Here is an 18,300-nt window from a genome sequence, read left to right as displayed (position 1 = left end):
TGCTGCCACAGAAATAGAAAAAAAATTAGAATTATTTAAAGAAAAGCTGGATGAAATCAATTTCAATGGCTGCAGCTGGAGCTTTACTTACAGAAAATGACAAATCATTTTTTTTTCTCTAGGAACAACTTAATTACCACCAATTACTCTTGATTGGGGTGGAGGGGGGAGGACCCAACCTGCATATAAGGCAGGATTTTCAAGGGAGCAGCTCTATGAACCTGCAGGAGTTTAGCTGGCCATAAAACCAAGGTGGGCTGTGCTGTTTTTGAGATATTTGTGGGGTTTTTTTCCTTGCTCTTCTTTTCCCATGGTCACTTTAGGCAGGGTGTTAAAAGGACACTAGAGGTCAAAACAAGGTGTTATCACAATGTTTAAATCTGAGGTTTGGCTGTCTCTGAAGAGCTGTGATGTGCTGAGCCCTCGAGTGAGGGGCACAACTGACCAAGCACAGGCCAAGCTGCTGAGCAAAGGTAAGGTGAATAACTTGAAGTTACTCTCTGCTAGATTTAATGTGTGTGCATTGAATGCTAGAGTCTGCTCAAGTGTGAACTGCTCTAAAAAGCTGATGGAGGCAGGCTGTTCATAATATAAGAACTAGGAGTAAATAGAGGAAGATGGAAAGAAGCTTAAAACAAAACAAAATGGTGCTTTTTAACATGCTTGGGAAAAAAATATTGGTGGGAAAAAAGTAGGTGCCAGAAGCTCTTTTGTATGGAGTTCTCAGATGAGAAAGCCACTTAGAGCTGGTGTGTGTAGAACTTGCACAGGGCTCTGGATATACTTTATTTTTGAAACAGAGATTGGAAGAGTACTAAGGGAGGAAGCATCATTGATGCTCATTGTGTTCTCATTGCTCCCCTGGGAATTGCTGGGCACTTGAGGAGCAGGGCTGTGGGTAGAGCCATTTTTAGGTGTGTGCACAACTGTGTCATTGCTCCCAGATGGAGACTCAGATCCAGTTCCTATTTAGGTGTTAGCAAGGATAAAGGAGGGTAAGGATTGAGTGGTTTCACTGTTTTTTTTTTATTACTCAATGTGATTTAAAAGGAATTTGTATCTAAGCAGGGGGTGCTATTTTTTTAGCCTGATCCAACATACTGACCATAGTTGCAGACACATAACAAGCCTGCAAACCTACAGCATTTCTCACCCTGCTACCCAAAGATCTTTACACAGGTTAGAGTTACAGGATTGAAAAGGTAATTTAGACCACAGGATTGATACTGACACCAGCACTAGGTCAGCAGTTATAATGTCACCAAAAAAGCAATACCTTTCTTCCTGTTCCTCAAAGACCCAGAGGAAAGAATTCATTATGGAATTAAGTCCAATTTTGACAGTTGTTAAAAATCAACTGCACACCTCATTCAGAAAGGGCACAAGCCTTGGTGTTCAACCAGACTACAAACAACCAATTACATTTCATCCCTGTGTTCACATTATGATTTCTCTTTCAACACCACAGAGCAGTACTTGGGCATGAGGTTCCAGACAAGGGAATGCAAACTTGAACAAATCTTTGCTGAGTATTAAATTAAAGGCCCATGAGCAACTGCAATAAATATGATTTTGTGCTTTATCAAAGCTAGTCAAAGGAATATTTATCAGAGCTCACAAAGAAAGCCCAGTAAGAGACAGATGTGCAAGACTAACCCCACAGAGGACAAAGTCATTGTGGGATAAAAAGCCTTTTATTAGATTTTTACAAAATAACTTGTAAGAAAAAAAAATCACCCCATATTGGATATATGCAATATATTAACTTACACATTCCTACCCACTACCTGACAGGTTCAGTTTTGCATTATTTCTTTGAAAGAGAAAGAACACCTGCAATTCTAGGCCTGAAACCTGAGGAAGGCTCTCCTATGAGTTCTCTTTGCTGACTTCAGTCCTAAACAGTAGATGGTGCAACAGCAGCAGATTCACTGAGGTTTCCTGCTACACTTTGCCTAGCAGCAAAGTCTCTTTATGAGGTTTGTTCCCCTCCAGTTTTCCTGGTTTTGCTTTTGGGAGGTATTTTGATTTTCTCTTTTTAAAGCCAAGATGATTGTTGTTTCTGCTCAATGAGCAGCACCACTAAATCAACACTGAGGGGTAAATATCTCCAGCAGAGTCAGGGCTGAGGAATATCACACCATCCACAAAATAATAACTGGGAACTGCATTCTCATTTTGCCTATTTCCAGTATCAACAGTTCTTATTCCTTAGCACAATGCATGCTCCACTTAAAGCTAGAATTGTGTTGATGCAGTTCAGAGACCATAGAAAAACCTTCACAGAACCAGAATGCTTTTATTATAGTGTTATGACAAGTAGTTATCATTTATGATCCAAAATTGTTCTCAAAACTAATATTTAGATTTAGTTTATCAATGTGATCAGTTGCATCTTAGCAAACAATACAATTATGCAGTTATCTTCCATTAAGAAGTACTGTAAAATATATACAAATGTTGCTTCAGGCAAATGTCCTTTTTTCAAGTGCACAATTTGCATTTCTGAATGAGTGCATCTCTCCACTTCAGCACTGAGTCCCATCAAGTGTACAGCGAGGTCTCACCAAAGCATTTTGTAAAACCATCTTAATTATTAAGTTTACTCACCTTTCAAAGACTCCTTCTGAAAGAAAATCACAAAGGTACAAGATTTATATACATAAAGGCACAGCAATTCTGTTGAAACCAGCTATGTTACAGTACAATAGAGTTCAATCAGTGCCTTTCATGCAACAAATTTCACTAACAAATGTAACTCCTCTTCCAGAAAAATTAACTGCACAAGGAGTGTATCCTTCCCTTCTGGTAAGAGGAATTACAAGTTATTATTTCATCAGCTCAAAAGGAATTTTGAAGAAATACATAAAAATGCTTTTTCTTTCTGCCTAAATTATCTAGACATTCAAAGCTATTTCTCATGGAAAAAAAAAAGTTTCCAACTAAGAGCCAAGGTGAAGTTTCATTTGTGCTAAGAGCTGGCAGACTAAATGTTTCTCTAATGATAGTTTTGTAAAAATGATAAATATTACACAGGTGCTGTCCTAGGAAGTGGCATGACCAGCCACAGAACAGCCAGTTTGAGAGACAGATCAGGAATAGAGATGGAAGAAAACTTTGAATCCAAAGGACAGCTCTGGATTGGGTGTAAGTGAATTTATTGTTAGAACTACACCCCTGGTCAGTCCAGAGTCAAAAAGACTCCATGCAATGGATAAAAAAAAGAACGTTTCTCTGCAAATTCATCTTCAAGTTGTCATTTCTGAGGCTTCAGAAATCAGTTGCATTGAAAGAGTATTTGCACGTTGCACAGGCGTGCAGGGCTGAGCCCCCAGCAGTCAATCCACGCCCAAGGCTTTGAGCTGGCGCTCGATCTCCTCGTCTGAGATGGTGGCGGCGCTCGAGGCCGATGCAGAGGGCAAACCTCGGGCGGCTGAGGGAGCTTTGGCCATCTGCAAGGAGACACGAGTTCAGTCAGAACAATGTGGGTTTATGACAAGCTGACTTTTAGAGTAAACTGTGTTTCAAAAATGGAATGCAGGGGAAAAAGCACGAGCTGTGCAAAAGTAGCCATACCTTGCCAGAGATTTCAATCCCGATCTCGTCAAGCACTTGATTAACAATGTCTTGGGTTTCTTCCTCTTCATCAGAGGCATCAAAAATGTCATCCAGAGTATCATTAACTTAGAAGAAAGAAAAAAAAGTCCAGATTGCATTAAGCAAAAAGGTGACTAACATGACCTAGCACTATCTTTCTACCCTCCCAGAGCACAGCAGTAATACCACGGTGTGAGATAGCAGCAGAAGGCACCTGGGTGTGAGAGAGGCTTCCTTAGCTCTGCCTTGCAAAGCCTGTGAGCACAGCCAGGGCAACAACAGGGTAAGGCATGGCTGTTTTTATAAAAATGTTCAGTTCCACCTAAAGAGTTCAGCTGCTGTATCTCCCCCATATTAGATTTTAACACTTCTGCAAAACACCTATAGTTTCATAAAAATCCTCTCCTCCAAGTATGTTGCCAAAATTGTTAACTACTCAGATAACTTGTGTGCAGCTGAGGTGTTTCCATCTTGGTCAACAGCACTGGTTTGAGTCCATGCTACTTAATATGACCAACAAGGCAGGGATTGGGATGGGGAGAAGACTGTGAGCAACACCAGGAATTAGCTGACAGTGAACATGCACATGCAGGAACAAGGAACTTGCTGCCTCCAGAAAAAAATTTTTTGTGGCTTAATTTAAGAAAAAGGAGACAGAACCATAGCAAACCATCATGTGAAGAAAGCTGAAATTTTGCCTTAATTTAGATCTAAACTGATAATCTCAAGTCTCCCTACCAGTTATGCCATCAAGGCCTTGAATGGGCCTCAAACCTTCTTCCCCCCAGAATGTTCCTTCTAAAAATATGATGAATCTTCTGCAGAAGATGGGAAGGAATGGATTCTAGATTTAATACCTAGAATTTCTAAGAAGTCTAAGGCTCAGCATTCCTACTCAGACATCCATTATTTTGTTTGCTCTACATTTTTGCTGTCAGTCTCATTAACTACAGAAATAAACTTCAAACATCAGTGTTTTTAGGCTGGTTGTCCCCTGCCAAGAGAAGCCAGTCCCCTGCAGTGCAGAACTTACTCATCTCTTCAGTCATGTCCATCTTCATGTTTTCCTTCTGGAAATTCTGCATAGTTTGTAGTGTCTTTTGTGGATCCATTTTCTTATTAACTGCTTGCATTGTCTATTAATATGGAAAAAACTCTTAAATCATACAATGAGACATTAGTAAATATCAGTGCATTCATTAAGAAAAATGCTTTAATCCAAATTTCACTTTCCTTGTCTCTCTACATCCCATGGGAACATTAGGTAAGTGACAAAGCAATAGTACAGCCTGCACTTAGTAAGAAATATTTCTATCTAGTGTCCTCATAAACAGAGTCTTAAATGTGTGCATCCTTCTTGCACCATGACCCTCCTCTGGCCTTGTATTAGGAAAAATCCAACTGATCTGAATGAAAAGAATGGAGAACATCTCCTAACTTGAAGGCTACCTACACACATTAAAGAAGTAAATGGCTGCAGGTTCTTACTCAGAAAGGACCATTTATTTGAACCACCACTGGAGGACAGGCCTTAAATTGCTTCTTGATGTTGTAATTTAATGGAAAAATTACTTTTCTCTGGAAAGAAAATATCCAAGTGTTGAGGAAGTACTTGTTTAGGGAGCACCTGTGTGTTGGGTGGAGATCTTGCTGTGACAGTGAAATAAACTTCACCCATTTTACTGCCTTTGTGGGCACTGCTATGGGTACTTCCTTCTTTCCTAAAAAGCAAGTTACTGTGGGATATCAGGTTCTAAACACAGAAATAAGCAATTCAAATGTAAAATTTAACCATCTTTGAGAAGATAAAAGACTTGGTTAATTAAAAGAGATGGTATAAAGCCACTACAGGCTTCACAGAAGTGCTTCTGCCTTCATGTCTGAGTTTCTCAAGGTGATAATGCATTATGATACTAATGTTACTTGAATTTCAAAGACTGTGCTCATGGTTGCATTATTTGAATTTAAGAAGTTGTTTTGGACTTGGAAGGTGCTGGTATAAATGGATGTCAAAAATATCTCCAATGATTGAGAGTTTATTTACATATCTTCAGAAAATAAGGGTTAGATGCATGAAAAAAATAATCAGGTAACTTAACTGGACTTTACAATGTTCAAAATTAGCAACATATATGCTAAGAAGTATATTGAAAGTATATATATTTGCCTTGTTAAGGCAACTGATCCCATATATTTTTCACTGATAGTTTTATGAGATTAACAATTTTTTGAGCTTCACTTTAAAATTGATCAAAAGAAAATTTAGGACCCTTTTTCCAATAATGTTACACAAGTTGTACATATAATTGCCTGCTGTTTAAAAATATTTATTTTTTTTTCCTACTGACCTAATCTTCATAACTACTCCAGTGACTCTGGTTTTGAGAAATTTAATCCAAGATCTATCCTAGATAAAAACAAGTCACCCATGTAATAATTAAAAAGCAGGACAAACTTGTTCACATGAGTGCTGCTGTAAGAATACTGAGTTAGGTGTTGAACCTGATCAGTCAGACAAGTCCAATGTGTAAATCTGCTGCAGAGCCAGAGCTCTGTATCACTGGCTGGCTGGAATCTGCCCTCATGCTGTGTCTGAAAGGCACCTGACCGCCAAGCCTTTGTGGTAATTCCTTTCTGCACCAAGTTGCATTGCTGTGTTTAACTGGATTTAACTTGGACTGGGATCAAAGCCCAGCTTGGTCTACAGTGATGCATAATAATTCTGCTTCCTGCACCTTGAGCTGAACAGTCCTGCTTGTCAAAAGCCAAATCCCTCTTTATTAATTCAGGGAAATAAGGGAAAGTTCACACCTAACTCAGAAAACTGAGATTTTTCACTCTTTTATGAGATGAGATCTGGGAGGAAACTTAATGCAATACTCTTTCCTGAGAGAGCACAGAGAGAATGACAGCAAACTCCAGATCAGATTTTTTTAGGAATTTTAGATCCAAAGCAATAACCTACTTTCTTCAAAAGCCATAAAGCTATTGTGACACAGTGCCTTGATTTCTAGACAAATCATGCCCTACTTTTTCCCAGTAAAAACTGCTTGTGACAATAAATACAGGCAAGGCACTGTAGCAGCAGGGTTTGGGGTTTTTTTTATCTACTAAAAGAGTTCATTCACTGGCATTAGTTTATTTTGGTCATGTAAACATTTGACAGATGTCTAGACCAAGAAAGTATGTAGGTTCTATATGGATAGATTGCCCAAACAAAAATATAAACCCAAGTGAGTTTTAGTACTGCAATTACCAAAAAATTACCCAAAATAACAGAATTTTTGCAACCATATGCTGCATCTGGATATAAAAAAGAACATCTTGTGGTGCCTTACTTTTGCTGTGGCTGACATAGCTCCTGCCATCTTCATCTGGGAGTTCATGACCTTGGTTTGAGTGGACATGGAGGTGACCTTGGAGCTCACAGCGTAGGTTCGGTTCTTCTGCTTCCGCAGCTGCACCAGCTGCTTTGCCAGCACTTTGCAGGCCTCTTTGTTCCCAGTTTTAGCCATTTTCTTGATTTCCAGCTCCTGTGAAAAAAGGTGTGAGATTGACTCCACAGAATTTCCATTCACGCAAAGACTATAATTAAGCCTTACCGCTAATAATTAAATTCAAAATTAACTATCCTCTTGAATCTTTTAAGACATTTAAATTGTATAAATAGCTCCTTGCTTTTTTAACAAGGCTGTTTAGCAGAATCAATGTCATGCTGGTATGATCTGACCACAAGGAAAAAACTCAATGAGACTGAATTATAGTGTGGTAGCACACAGTTGCCCCAAAGACTTCAATTTCTGCATGATGTCACATTCACTTCTATGTGCACATTCAATTCCATGTCTGGATAAGCAGCCACCCTTCAAAAAAAGCCCCAAAAACTGAAGGAATTCTGATGTCCAGTCAACTACTGGTGCCACGATGCTAATCAAGTTTGATTTCTTGCAATCAAACAACATCACTCATGTAAGAAATTGAGATTTCTTTTCACCTTTTTTTCAGCCTCAAGAGAACCTCAGAGCCTTTTTGGAGAAGAAGTAGATAAAGTTAGATGACCAATAATGATGTTAATTAGATGACCAGTAAAGTTAGATGATCAATAATTATAGGCTCTTCACCCTTATAATTTAGCTGGACTTAAATCATAATAAAAATAGCATAATTTAACATGTGCTTATGCTGTAAGAAAGACACTTCTGTCTTAGAAAACCAAACCCCAATCTGTCAATTCAAAGAGAAATAACAATCTGTTTAGCCCAGAGGTACCAGGAAAAAGCCTGGCACAAATAATCTTGTCAGCTGGGATTCTTCAAAGTGTGCCTTCTGATTTGTTACTTGGTAATGTAAAAATTGCAACAACTTTCTCCTTTACAGCCTTTTTAAGCAGGTCTTGCCACAGTGGCTCAGTTTTCTGTACATGTCCATTTTGGTTTTTACCATTAAGTAAAAGCAGCTTTTGAAGACCAGCTTTCTCCTGGATTTTTCAGGATAATATGCCTGCTATAGGTATGCAGTCGCTTCACTTGATGTGCACTGGTAATCCAGTGAAAAGAAAACTGCACTTCTAAGAAGGTATGAAAAGATAAATTCTAGTCCCCAGGACATGCAGAACAGTGAACTCTAAAGGCAGATGTAAACTGGCCCACTGCATTACCCTGACTACCAGAAAAGTTCACAGTTAAGTTTATTCCAGAGATGGCTCTGGCACAAAATCCCCTCTGCAGAGTCACAGTTCCTAAAGGGTGTGTCATACACACTATTTTTAATCCAGGAAGGTACAGAGTGGCAATGAAGCAGCAGGAGACTGTTCAAACCTTAGAGGCCTGAAATAGAAGTAAAGCTGTGCTCCTTGAAAGTAGTTCACAGAAGCCACAAAAATTCCTATAACATCACCAGAATATTATTTCCTTTTTTTTTTTTGTATCTAAAGCATTGTGAAGGTTGGAGGGATTAGTCTGCACCCCATATTTTAACAGCAAATGTTTGAAATTAGGGATTTTCTGACTAGTTGAAAGACCTACATAGCTTTCATAACCTGATTTTTTTCAAAGCAAAATATAAACCATTGCTAAATCACTGCAGATAATCCACCTGCAGAAATCAAACCCTATCAATCAAACAGATTATTTTATTCCTAATTCAAAATAATTTGGGTCAATTTGGTGTACATTATCTGCTTTTGAGAGGTCTGGGGCAAGCTTATTGAAGTCAGTCATGTTCTTCTGGGAAAAAAAAAATCAAAATTTGTACATTTATATCAGGTTACTGAACTGAAACAGAACCGTCTGCATACATTAAGGTATTTTTAGCTGTAGAAATAATACAACTGCATAACTTGGTTTTCTCAGAGTAGTACCTTAAAATTAAGGGAGGGAAAAAAAAGGTCTCTCTAGAGAAAGCACATAATGAAATGTTTCGAGATTGACTGATAAGCCCCTGATCCTTCTTCACCTGATCTGACACTGAAAATGAATATTTATTATCCATTGCTACTCTCATTCCAGCAGCAAATTTTAACTTTTTCAAAGACATATTTCACTGCTCCTTTCTTCTTCTCAGAAGTCCAACATTTCTGAAACCACTTAGTGTGGTAAATAATCAACACTTCAGCCTGAATAGCCACTAAAATTAAGGTTATTTCCATATCTGGAATATTTCATACTGGGAAAAAATGCCTTATTTATGAGCAACCTACTATATTTTACACGTCCAAGGCTTTCAGAAACAGTTTCTCTGATCTTTTAGTTTATTATTCCCAGCTCTTGGTATTGATGCAACCTGCTGCCATGCACCAGCAGCACCACCTCAATAGCTGCTGGAACGGGCTGGATTCGCACAGCTTTTCCCACAGTGTGAGCATTCTTCATGCATCAAACCCCACCATCTGGCACATCCATTTCTCCTCTTACAGTGCCACACAGGTGCAGCATTCAGCCACTGAGTACTTGAAGGCTCACACATGTTAAGTTCTGAATACATCTTAATTTAGGCAAACAGTCCTACTATTATCAGCTAATTTTAGGGAAGTTCTGTCTGAATGAAAAGAACAACTCTAGGGGCACTCATGATATCCTGTGGTTTTCCAAGTACTCTCTCCCACTGGACAGTCATGGTAACACGTGACAGCACTTCTACTTCTTTTAATTTTTCCACCACAAGACAAGTGATTTACAAACGTTTTGAAAAAAACCCAAAAACCTTCTGAAGGACAGAGAATGCTGGGAATTGTAGGGAAAACCCAAAGTGGTTATTTTATCTAAACACATTGTTTCAGGATTTTCCTATGGCAAAGGCTGAGAATCACTTTTAGACCATAAATATTTTCCAACACAATTTTAACTGAGAAATGAAAAGGGGAAGACAACTGTCTTTTTAGTATTTCATTATTATGCATTGACTGGTATCTCTAAAATCTTGCAAGTTTTTTATTGCATGTGTGTGTTTTAAAGAGCAAAATAAAGTTCCCTGTCATACTTACCAGTTGTTTTTCCTGTTTTTCAAGTGCTGCTCTATCTCTGCTTATAGCCCTCTGTGTACCTCTTAACTCTCGGTTTTGCTCCTTTATTATATCTGGAAAGAAAACATTGATAGCTGGGCAAAGTTTCTCAACACTCCATAAACACCTGCTAAGCACCCTGCAGACATGCAGAGTGAAGTGTCAACATTTCAGATACAGAAAATATTAGCAAAATACCATTTGGTGTGTACAACATCATTGTGTCAGCTGTGTGGGCTATACCCTGTTAAAAACAAAGCTGTTTTTACCTTTACCTGGGATGTTACTTTGCACCATAAGCACAGCAAGAGCCTTAACCCCTCAGTAAGACATCTGTACACACACTTTGCTGCAAGGCCAGCACTAACTCAGCAATCCCACTGCTTTTCCCCAAGCCAGGCCTGACTGCAACAGGTAGGGCAGCTGAAGGAGCCTTGAATTATGAGATTTCAGATCAGGTGAGGAGCTCCCAGCTCCATAAAACAGTGACAATAATCCCAGCTGCAAGTCCTGGATCCTGCTCTTCTCTGTCCTTATTCTGCTCTGGGGGAGCTTCCTCTCCTCCACATCTGTGTAGCCCTTCTTCAAATCAGTCCATAAAGCAACAGTGTTTGAAACTTTTCAATCAGGAGATGCTTAAGAATAGTAAGGCAGTAAAGTGGAGGCCTTTACAACAAATTTCAGTTTACTGACAACTGACAGAGCGAGCAAAGCTTGAACACGGTCTGTCAGGCGAAACCTATCATCCTTCATAGGAGTTGTGTGCACTGTGCTATTAAAAATTATATACTGATAACATCCTCTTATTAAAGCAAGTATTATTTACAGCCTAGGCATCAATCATGCTAGCTGCAACTAAGTTTTGATAGGATTTAGAGCACGTGCTTGGGTGTGATTCACCCGGGCAAAGGCAGAGCAGGGCGCCTGTGTGTGACTCAGCATGCTCTGACCCACGTAGGGGGAGCAGTTACTATGGAGGAGAGATTCAGCTGCTCCTGTGCCTGCACTTCGGGTGGGAGTCTCAAAGGAGCACACTGTCACATAAATTTTCTTTAGAAGGGTAAATTGTAGAATCACAGGCCACCCTTTCATTTTTTAAGGTTTGAGGCAATTTTTCTACAAACAGCGAGAAGCCTTGGCATTCTTCATTCCCAAAGTCAGAAATACTGTAAAACATCCATTGCTGAAATTATATTGATGTTAATAGGTTTGTAGCAGAAAAAAAATCCCAAACCTTTAGTGGCATTTTAAAGACAGAATATACATTTCCAACCTTGCTGGAGATTGCCCAGTTCTTGGGCAAAGAAATATATAATTAAAAAAAAAAGGTGTGAAAATGACACCTGTTTTTACAATGCTACTACTGCTGTGAGTACTACAGAAAAAGCATCCTTGGGAGAGATGCTTTTCAGTGGACAATAACTAAGAACTGAAAGATGGCATGGAATATAACTGCATTCTTCACACTGGCAAAACAGCAGAGAAAATCATTCTGAAAATGCTACAGGCAAGTAATTTTGAAGGTAGATAAATGTATATTACTTGCACAGCTGCACTTGGTAAATTGAAAGAAAAAGCTTAATAGCTACATACAAGACTGGCTTTTCTAAATACACTAGTTTTAAAAAAACCTTAGTATAGTGAGCTGGAGAGGTAGGAACTTCAAGGTGATAGCAAACTTAGAATAGTACTTAGGAGACAATAAGGGTAAGCACAATGCTTATTTCTGTAGTTTCTGATCCCCCACAGTGGCTTCAACTAAGGATGGCAATAAACTGAAAACAACTATCTGCAGTTACAGACTGTTTAATTTGTTTTTAGAAGTGAAGGCCAAGATGAGAACTTGGTTCTTGTTTGTTTCTGATAACCGAGGAGAATTCCCAGCTGCTAGAGCAGACAGAATATGACAGGTTATTCTGAGATAAAGTCCTATGCCATTAGCCACTCCTGTGTGTCACACTGTCGTCACACACACCAGGGCAAAGAGGAAGCATTCCTTAAAACAGGCTGGGCAAGAGACATCCAGCAGGGCTTGACCTGGCTCCTGCAATCCTTCCTTGGTCATGGCAGCTTAATGCCAAGTCCCCTTCTTCCCTTCTCAGGCGCCACATCTAAAATGGGAAGAGCCAGGTGGGACCTGTGCGTGTTCCCTGCTGTGACACACAATTGGTTGATGTGCAGCGTCATTTTTTGCGAGCCCTTTTCAAACGCCGACCCACCACCAGCTCTGACACGGGGCCCCCAACACACCAGAGAGCCAAACCTGGGGCTCGCCAACCCTGGGCACGACAACGTGGAGAGCCGAGCATCGCCAAGCGGCCTGCTGGCAGCTAAGCCGTCCTTTGGGGCTTTATTTGAGGATGGTTGTTCCTGCTTAAGTTTAAGCGTTTTGGTACCAGCCTGGCCACAAAGAACCAAGTTGTTCGCACAGCGGCGCGGAGCCCAGGGCCGGGCGGCGGCGGCTCCCGCAGCCTGGACGTGGCTCCCTCACACGGCACCGCTCGCGTCCCGGCTCCCCCTGGGCCCCAACAACTCCTGCCGGGCCTGTTTTGTGTCCCTCGCCGCCACCGAGCGATGCCGCTCCTCCTCCTCCTGCCTCACCCACGGCCCGGGATTGCCGGGCCCGGCTCCCACCCCTCCCGGAGCGCAGGAATCCCCCGCCGCGCTGTGCCAGGGCCGGCCCGGCCCGGGGGCTCTCCCCGAGCGCCGCCGGTGAGTCACGGCGGGCGGGCCGGGGCCTCCGCTCCTGCTCCGCTCCCTGCCGGGACGCGCGGCCCGAGGCCGCGATCCCCGCCGGGCTGCCGCTGCCCCGGAGCCCCGGCCGGGACCAGCCCCGCGCCCGGGGCCGTGCGGGGGCTGGGGGCGGCCGCTGCCGGGGGCGCGGCGGGGCCTCCCCGGTCGCCCACTCACCGTCCACGGTCTTCTTCTTGAAGAGCGAGGCCATGGCGGCAGCCGGACCCCCGCAGCCGCCTCGGCGGGCTCCTGTCGCCTCCTGCTCCGGTGACCAGGAAGCGGCCGGGCCGCGATCGCCCGCCCGGCTCCGCCTCCCGGCGCCGAGGGGCGGGCGGGGGCCGGGCCAGGCCGGGCCGGGGCTCCGCGCTGCGCCCGCCCACCCTGCGGGGCCGGGCCGGGCTGGCCCCGGGAGGCGCGGCTGGCATGGGCCGGGGAGCGGGTGCGGGCACCGCTTCTCTTCCTCTCGGTGGGGTTTTTCTGTCTGTTCGCCCTGGTTTGGGCACCCCAAGCGGCGGGAGAGGCGCTGCGGGACCGGCCCGGCCGTCCTGAGGGCGAGCCAGGACGGGCGGGGACGTTCCGGCTCTCCGCTCCGTGCCTTGGGGTCTCTTCTTGAACTCTCTAAAGAGAGTCATTTACTTCTTGCAATCTCTAAAGATTTAAATGAAAACATATCAAAAGTTAATTCGGCAGCGTGGTACTCTCCGGGCTCGCCGCTTGGTTTTGTGAAAACACCGGTCTCGTTGGAAATAGCAAGTTTTCACTGTTTTTCATTGCCCCTTTAGTTATTTTTCACTGGCTGAAATCTAGATCATGTGTACACAGATACTATGGTAATTCAGAGAGCTTCTAGAAGGAAACCTGGTGCGTGGGCACCTGGAGGGATTTGGGCACAGTTAAACAATTAAACACACAATTAAACACACTATTAAACACACAATTAAACACACAATTAGGGAGTGGGGTCGCTGCCTCTCCATGACAGATGAACCGTGGGGTTCGGGATTTTCTGTTCAGGAGCATCCCGGCCCTCACCCCAAGCCATTGCTGAGTCTAGAGAGCTGTTTGCACTTTAGTTTTCTTGGATATGCCTTTGTCTGAGGGTCACAAGCACCACTGTGCACAAGAATATATTATATTGTTCCTTTTCCTTGGAAAAAGGAACAATAATTTTCTTGGTTTCAATATGTAATTACAATCCTTAATTTTTAATAAGGTAGTTTATAATGTAGCTGTGGTTTCATCATTGGCGATTGCCTACATATGCATCATGCCCTTAGAAAATAGAAAGAGGGCCTTTATTAAAAAAGACAGAGCTGTAGGTTTGAATGCCAGCTAGATATAACTTCCCTTACTTTGAAGTGTTGGGGATGATTATGTTAATGTGCAAGGAAAAAAAAGAAGTGACTGGAATGTAGTAATGCATTTTGATGGCTAGATATAAATTCAGCCTGAGAAACAATCGTAACTTTATGGTTGCAGTACCCTAATAAACCACACTTTTATAACCTTGCATGGAGAAACAATCTATTAGAATATTGTAATAGCAGTGTAAGGATGTATGTGGACATGGGAAGGTACAGACTATATATGTCCTGTCAGTATTCCTTGATTTTCTGAAAACAGTGTTTTTGTTGCAAATAGCAAGTTTTCATTGTTTTGCATGTGTCCCTTTAGTTATTTTTCACCGATGGTACCAGGCTGAAATCCAGACCATGTGTGATGGCATCAATACTGTGGAAATTTGGTGTTTCTCTATGAGGCAAGTTAAATAAAATACACTTTAGAAGTTTATTCCTGCATGTCTATACTATTTGTTAGGTCAGTCAGACATGGGTTAGTAAGCAGGACTGAAATCCTGGTTTTGAAAATGCACAGATGAGGGGGAGGAGAGCACTTGTAATTTAGATTCAGATCCCCACTTTCCTTGAGAGAGAGGCTGGGCAGCTTAACTACAGGGTACTCTTAAATTGTGCTAATTAGCTATGAGACCAGAAATGCTTTTTTCTGTAATATTTCTTCATGAATGTTTAATTGTGATGAGATAAACAAAGATGTCCATAATAGGCTTCATGACTGCAATAAATACAGTATGTCTGAGCTATTGCTTGCCAAGACTTACTTTTCTGTGTTGTAAGCCTGAATGCTGGAATGCTGTTGTATGTATTGATGGTAGAGATAAGAAAAGCCCTCCAATTTATCTTTTAAATTATTAATGCTTAAATATCAGTGTTTCTTTTAGATTGTGACTTGGTTCAGGATCTAATCACCAATCAAAATGTAAAAAAAAAAACCCTTAGTTCTTTATGCTACAGATAAATTTTAAAAATCAATCAGATGGAATAAATAACCTTTCCTCAGTGACTATATGCAAATATCTCTAGCAAACCAAAGCAGGGACTCTGTTTCCTGTTTGTTTGCTTTAGAGTGAAACTGGGACACAACAACTGGTTTAGCAGGAGGATACAATATCCTGTATTAATTTAAAAATGAAAACAAGTCAAAATATGAAAAGTGAATGGGTGACAAAACCAGATTAAAGCTAGTGTTCAGTGTTCCAGAGTTGTACTTAGAAAAAAGCAGGAGGGAGGGTTTGTTTTTAGAGGTATAGATAAGCTATTCTGGCACCGGGGCACTGGAGTATTTAAGCACATAGTTAATTTAAACTAGGTGATGAGGTTCAGGCTGCTTAAACCTGAGCATGTTTAGGTAGTTAGAGGAAATGGCTGCTATGAAGAGACCCAGAAAAATTGGTGCTTTCAGGTACTGCTCTTTAGTAGATAAAGTGTCTGATTTGAAAAAAAAAAATCTATGTTCTTGAGAGAAAAAAGGAGAGCTGAGCTTTCAGATGTGTGAGCCTTGAAGAAGTTCTTGAGGTCATGCTTTAAATAGTTTTAAGATTTCTGGTCTAATGAAGGTTGCCAGTCTTCCCTATCTCCTTTTCTAGTGTGAGTAAAATATTGCAAGTGAACTTTCACTGACAGCCAAGGCAGACTGTCTTGGGATACTTTGTGGATAATGACCCAAATTCAGCACTGTTTGATCTATTCTGGGCCTGTCTAATTCCTGCTCTGCAGATATAAGGAAATTAAATGAGGCTGTGTGTAGTGAAGAATGAAGTGGTTAACTTGAAAATTACAGAGGCCTGAGAAAGATAATTGATCAAAGACTTTGTAAATTTATTGCTTTATGAAATGCACAGCACTTTACATGTAAAATAAAGTTATGAGGAGAAGTGTCTTTGGTGCCTCAGCAAGTGGCCACTTTCCAAATTCTGCAATGCTTTACCTTATCCTGGAGGAGCTCCATGGGAATCAAACTATTTACTTGCATAAGAGTTTGTGAGATTGTGCTGAAGGCTGCATGACTTTATACTTGTCATGTGAAGGTGGGCTGAGCTAGGAGGGGGACAGAAAGGAAAAAGCATGGAGAAAATTCCAGATCCCAGTGAAGCTCAGGCTGCAGTTCACCCTGACATGTGGATCTGCAGAGGCACCAGGGCAATGTTGTGGCTGTGTTCAGTGTGGTGGTGTTGAATGTGTGGCTCTGCTGAAGTCTGGGTGTGTGTCATCCCTTTATCTCTAACTGCACCCATTAGTAATGGAACCTGGCAGTGGGAGTGTGCTCTCCATGGTGGGAATGGAGGCCATGGAAATACAGAGGCACAAAATCTGGGAGGATTAGAAGAAGGTGAAGCAGAAAAGAGCAGGCGAAGGGTGGTGGCCAGCACAAAACCGGGGTGTAAATATTTGAAGAGTAAGGATTTGGAAATGGTAGCAATAAATGAAGACAGCCCTAGGAAAGAGGATAGAGAAGGTGAAAAGGAGCTGTTGGGGAAATGCTGTGGCTGAAGATGGTGGAGGTTTCCTCCACTGCTGCAGTTCTAGAGGGTTCAAATAAGTTCAGATTCATTTGCCTGCTTTGTTAAAAAAGAAATCACCCATTTATTTGTGCAAGTGTAAAAACCATGTTTTATACAGCATATCTCACCCTTACCTTACAGATTAGACACCTTTCCAGCAACATTTGTGGAAAGCTCACGAGAACTGGAAAATACCTCATTTGGAGGAGGAAAATGGGGCATCACACCTAGCAAATACACAGGTATGAAATAACCTTTATGAATGCTGAAAGTAAAATTATTGAAATCTATTTAATAAGAGAAAATTGACTGTCTACAAATAATGCCCATAGTGAATTGCTGTCCAATAAGAATAATGCCACAATCAATGAGGTGGCAAAGGGAAACAAGTCAGTAAACTAAAGATCAGTGGATTGCCTATTTGGAAATAGTTTATAATTCTAAACATTTTAATTTTTAAAAAGTGTAATTTTATTGATCTAGAAAAATTATTGAGGAATGTGGTGAAACTGAAATATATGAGACTGTTTTACTTTCCATCTGTTCACAATTGAAGTGTCCATGTGTATGAAGCATTGTTGGTCATATTCATATCTTAATTGTTTTTTGCTTTCCCTGCCTAAAAAGAATCAATTGCCAATAGGCTGCTACTCTTCTAAGCCTTACACCACACAAGGTGCAAGGGCTAGAGGGTAATACACTTTAGGTGTGTAAGCATGGCTTGATTTAATTTGTTGTTGTGAGTACTTGCTGACACCTATTGATTGAGATTGTCTTTTTATGAGAGAGGGTATTTGTGATGTACATGTTTTGCTTGATACTCTGCTGAATTTGCTTGACAGATCTATGAATAAGTAAAAACCAGCAAGAATGAGTTGAAGGAAAACTGTAGTCCCTGAAATGTGAAACGTTACTCTGGTTTGCTGGAAAGCTTTTAGTCAACTGAAACCTTGAATGTATAAAGAATGTTGTCTTCATCTAAATTTTTTTTCTCCTAAATGCATTTATGAACAATTCTGGGGGCAAAAAAAAAAAAAAAAAACCAACCCAAAGTACTCCCACCCTTAAAAAAATCCTCAACAACAAAAAGAAAACTGCCAAGCTCCCACATCCTTAATGTATGTGAGGGTAGGCAAGTTTTTTCTCTTGCACAGAGTTAGCCTAACAAAATAAGATACTTATGTATGCAAGAGTACACCTTCCTTTTAGTCACTTTGAGCATCTTCTTAGTAAAGTAAGAGTACTTTGAACTGCTTATTATGTGCATGAAGTTCAGTACTTTGTGAAGCCCCCTAAAAGCCTACCCCCTCCTTACAGAAATCTGGTCTTAATTATCACCTTGATTGGTGCTAATAGGACACTTCTGACTTGCAGACTGCATCTTTTATAACCTTCATTACTGATTACAAGGTTTTTCCTTCGTGGAAGAGCAAATGCTTCACTATAAAATAGTGCCATTACTTTGTACCAGCAGAGTCAGTTTTGCTTCAGTAATCAAATACAGTAGGACATCATATTTCTGTAGGGCATTCATGAAATCAGAGGTTATACTTTTAAGAGCTTTTGCTTGCAAATATCATTTCTTTAAATGACTTTTCCCAGGGAGAAAAGG

The 18,300-nt window shown here is 41.2% G+C and overlaps 1 protein-coding gene across 1 annotated transcript; it reads right to left on the bottom strand.

Annotated features, from left to right (window-relative positions):
• Nucleotides 1-2,279: 2,279 nt before the first annotated feature.
• CHMP2B (charged multivesicular body protein 2B) lies at nucleotides 2,280-13,181 on the bottom strand. The gene is made up of 6 exons (XM_054655109.2): nucleotides 13,007-13,181; nucleotides 10,079-10,170; nucleotides 6,936-7,130; nucleotides 4,631-4,733; nucleotides 3,577-3,683; nucleotides 2,280-3,452 (listed from the first exon to the last, which is right to left on the bottom strand). The coding sequence occupies exons 1-6, from the start codon at nucleotides 13,038-13,040 to the stop codon at nucleotides 3,339-3,341; spliced, it is 645 nt and encodes a 214-aa protein (XP_054511084.1). The 5' UTR covers nucleotides 13,041-13,181; the 3' UTR covers nucleotides 2,280-3,338.
• Between the last annotated feature and the right edge of the window lie 5,119 nt (nucleotides 13,182-18,300).

The sequence above is a fragment of the Agelaius phoeniceus genome, chromosome 2 (assembly GCF_051311805.1).
Source record: "Agelaius phoeniceus isolate bAgePho1 chromosome 2, bAgePho1.hap1, whole genome shotgun sequence".
Classification (NCBI taxonomy): domain Eukaryota; kingdom Metazoa; phylum Chordata; class Aves; order Passeriformes; family Icteridae; genus Agelaius; species Agelaius phoeniceus.
The sequence above is the reverse complement of the archived record's forward strand: the minus strand, read 5'-3'. Positions and strand labels throughout refer to the sequence as shown.

Coding starts and splice junctions, on each gene's coding strand:
- CHMP2B (XM_054655109.2), bottom strand. CDS start 13,040: ATGGCCTCGCTCTTCAAGAAGAAGACCGTGGACG. Junction 10,171..13,006: donor CAAGAAGAAGACCGTGGACG/GTGAGTGGGCGA, acceptor TTTTCTTTCCAG/ATATAATAAAGGAGCAAAAC. Junction 3,684..4,630: donor GGACATGACTGAAGAGATGA/GTAAGTTCTGCA, acceptor CTTTCTTCTAAG/TTAATGATACTCTGGATGAC.